General features: G+C 32.0%; 1 protein-coding gene across 1 annotated transcript; it reads left to right on the top strand.

Moving 5' to 3' along the window:
- The first annotated feature begins 408 nt into the window (after positions 1-408).
- On the top strand, positions 409-3976 carry LOC139511716 (BTB/POZ domain-containing protein KCTD7-like). Its single transcript, XM_071298749.1, has 2 exons — positions 409-530; positions 1767-3976. Exons 1-2 carry the CDS (start codon positions 513-515, stop codon positions 2508-2510), a joined length of 762 nt encoding a protein of 253 aa, XP_071154850.1. The 5' UTR covers positions 409-512; the 3' UTR covers positions 2511-3976.

The raw sequence follows: 3976 nt of genomic DNA, 5'->3' as shown, positions 1-3976 counted from the left end.
TTTATATTTTAGAAGGTGGAAGACCTGGATGCTTCATACTTTGTATATAGATGCTTTTTGTTACGAAGTTTCCTTCAGTCTCATGTCCAATGTCCTTGACCTCATTTTCATGGTTCAGTGACCACTTGAAAAAAAAGTTCAAATTTTTTGTAATGTTGAATTCTCTCTTATTATAAGTAATAGGATAACTAAATTTGATATGTGCATACCTTGCAAGGTCCTCAGAATCAAAAACAAATTATTTTTTTCTCCAAAAACTGGAAACAAACTTTTTTTTTCAAAAAAAAACATAGCCCCCCCTTTAGAGAATCAAATGGTTGCTGCCTAAGTGTTACACGGACCAGTCGGAAGAATAGTACATTAATGTTTCATTTTTCTGAGTTTACCGTGATAGTTCGGATATTATCACGTGATTACCAATTGGATCACATGATATTTGTTTACAAACATCTATCGCATGGCGTTGATTCAGTAATTTTCCATCCTATATAAACAAATTAAATCGATGAAATATGACAGAATCTCAATCGGTAAGTAATTGAAATATATTGTACATGCATTTTAGATTTCTATATCATAATCAAATATTTAACAAGACTTGCATAATCGCTACAAACTAGATAAACTAGGGAAGTGAAAACGACCCATTACGCAATATTTTATGTTATCATGTTGTTCATATACATACATATAATTTTATCTATGAATACACAAAACACATCACTTTTGATTTGAAACCATCGTCTCCCTACCAAGTTTTAATTTACTTTTTTTTTTTTATCAGATTAAAGTAAAGTATTCATAGCTTGAGTATTTGCATATGCTGTGTATTTGTAGATACTATAATTCATTTAACCACACCTACAATATATTACAATACACATTTTTAGTTCATTTAAAAAAGGGGAATATATTGTGAAATAAGCTGCACCGTTTTTACACAAATTTAGTACTATTTTCAAATCACCAATGGGTCAGGGAAATTAAACAAATATATGTTGCCTACAGTAACATGAATTATTACGTAATACTATTGAATGTTGTATGTTTTCAACTAATGATACTATAAAAACACATAATCTCATGTTTTGACACGTTACTGCGAACATAAATGTTTTTTTTCTTCAATTAATCGTGATCGTTAATAATACTCTTACAATGGCATTAATTGTTTTGATCTTTGGCAATAATATATAGATTTTTTGGGTTAAAATTTTCAAGAATTTATCGATAAGATATACATTGCATACACGTATATTTGTATTTTGATTGTCTCTTTATCATAAGGTATCTTTTCTCTGTTTAATATTTTTTACCTTTACACCTTATTTTGTAAACCATATATACGTAGATTTTCGTGAGTTTTGGAAAGTTTCATTTGATAGAACACAAACACAAGCAAGTTGCATATGGCATTCCACTCTCCGCCCCAAAAACCCTCACCACCACTACCATGCGAAAGTAACATGCATGTCACACTTTATTCGCGTGGGAGTGTCATATTGGATTGTTATTTCCAAACCACATTTGTATTTCCTCCTTTTCTTTTTCTTTTTGACTAGTTGTAATTCCTAATATTACGGATTTTTGTTTTTATAATTGAACTAAAATTTAACTAATTTATTAAGCTGCACATTGTGAATTAATATTAAACAACAACGTAAGTTTAAAAGTGAATGGTTTTTGCAAAAAAATATTTTTTGATATATTGTTTTCTAAAATCATTTTACCTATTACATTCTAAAATAAGTTATTTCTTGTTCCAGTTTCCAGATGTAGTAGAGTTAAACGTGGGTGGACGACATTTTACGACTAGCTTGCTTACATTAACCAAAAGCAAGGACACAATGCTAAGTGCTATGTTCAGTGGAAATTATCAAGCGATAAAAGATCAAGACGGACGCTACTTCATAGATGCTGATGGGGACAATTTCGTATATGTTTTGAATTATTTGAGGTATGGGGAGCTTCCACCACCGAACTTAGCAACAACAATATATCGCGAAGCAGTCTACTTTGGGCTTCACGGAATGGTGGAGCAACTTGAACTAAGCCCGGCACTGCTAGCACAGATCCATCGAGAGACATACAGAGCTCAATTTACTGGCTACCATAAAATAATTAACTCCATATTGGATAGGATTAAAGAATGTAGCACCAAGAATACCGAAACAACCACATCGTTGCTCATTGTATTGTTTGCAAAGACAAAAAAGAGAAAACTTCAGAATTTTGATAAAAATCATATTTGTTTCTCCAAGTCAAAAAACCGACCCGAAAGATTGAGTGACGTGACGTTTGGTCCATGGAGAAATAAATCTACAACAGAAAAGGACGTGATGAATTGTGTTACTTTTGACTTGAAAGAGAAAGGCTTCAATATAACGCAAGAAGCAACAGGACAATGTGGTTTCAAATGTGAATCACCGCCTGAGAATACCGGAGAATCAATGGTTGAAAACTGTACACATTTATGTTACACTCTTACATTTCATTGGTGGAAAATGTAATATTTTTAGAAAACATTAATTGCAACCATCCTTTACAGAAAATTAAATAAAAAATACTAGCTGGAAAAAAAGAAAAACATACAATGTACTATCCCTTAATATTAAGTATAATGCGTTTATCTGTCTACATGTATATGTAGGACTCTAAAGTGCGAGGGGGGCGCTAAAATACGATGGTCATGCCAAAGTGCGATGGTATACGCTAAAGTGCGATGCCTACACACGCTAAAGTGCGATGGTCCGCGAATGTATAGATGTAATAAACGTACTATGGATTATGACGTGAACAGTCGTTTATTTACACACACACACAAAATGAACATGCCGAAAGATATATGTAGAATATTTGATTAACCATTTTAAACCAAATGTCCATGACTTACTTAATTTAAACCTAACCGTTCTTTGTCGGCTGAGGCAAATGTTTTTTTTTTCTCTCCGGGTGCTAGAAGAAGGACATGTGTCCTGCAGTCGACCATTTTACTATTATACAGATACAAAAGTATAAGCATACATTGCAATCATTGTTTATGTTGCAGTTTACTATAAATGCGGTCCCCGTTAAAATATTGTCGATTTTATTGAAAATTAAAGTCGGTAAAATAAAGGTACATGTTTTCATGTGTGAATCATAAATTGTCCACTAAAACATTATTTTGTACATTGTATAGGAAAATACAACCTGTATTTGTACTCACTGCGAAAAAAGAAAAAGCTCGGAGAACCTTGTATTTCTCATTTCAACTAAGATTTAAACAAATAAATGTTACACAATGAACGAATTTTGTATTTGTAATTTTCAATGACGATTTTAAGGGGAGATGTTCACATGAGGGATACACATGCGAACTGTAAGCTACGCTATTTATCAAAATATTTTATACGCCCGAATTTAAAAAAAAAATCATACAAAGGATATATAAATTTTTGTCACACCTTTTACCATTTTAACAATTATCACGTGGTCGGTCTTTTAAATTCAGAAACAATCACTTAAGCCTAGCTGTACATTATAAAGCCTATCACATATGTTATAAAACATTAGCATACTAGTTTTTGCAAATAGACTATTTATTAACATCCGTGTTTTTTAAAAGTTTTAAGCCCTTTAACATTACCCTTTTGGTCCATCGCACTTTAACGTGATAGACCATCGTACTTTAGCGAACAAACAGCCGTCGCACTTTAGCGTGACACACCATCGTACTTTAGCGTAGACCATCGCACTTTAGCGTGATCATCGCACTTTATAGTACCATCGCACTTTGGAGTCCTACATATATACGAGCTCTGTTTAAATGATATTGACGTGAATATACTATAAAAAAATGTATCTCCAATGTACATATATGCATTTTACAGAATTTTATCAATTTTTACTGTCTAATTTTGCTGTTTTTATGTTCCGTATTAGAGATTTTATGATATTTGTTATACATGTTTTATTAAACCATATTTTGTTATAA

The sequence above is a fragment of the Mytilus edulis genome, chromosome 2 (genome assembly GCF_963676685.1).
Source record: "Mytilus edulis chromosome 2, xbMytEdul2.2, whole genome shotgun sequence".
In the NCBI taxonomy this organism is placed as follows: domain Eukaryota; kingdom Metazoa; phylum Mollusca; class Bivalvia; order Mytilida; family Mytilidae; genus Mytilus; species Mytilus edulis.
This window is presented reverse-complemented; position numbering and strand designations above follow the sequence as displayed.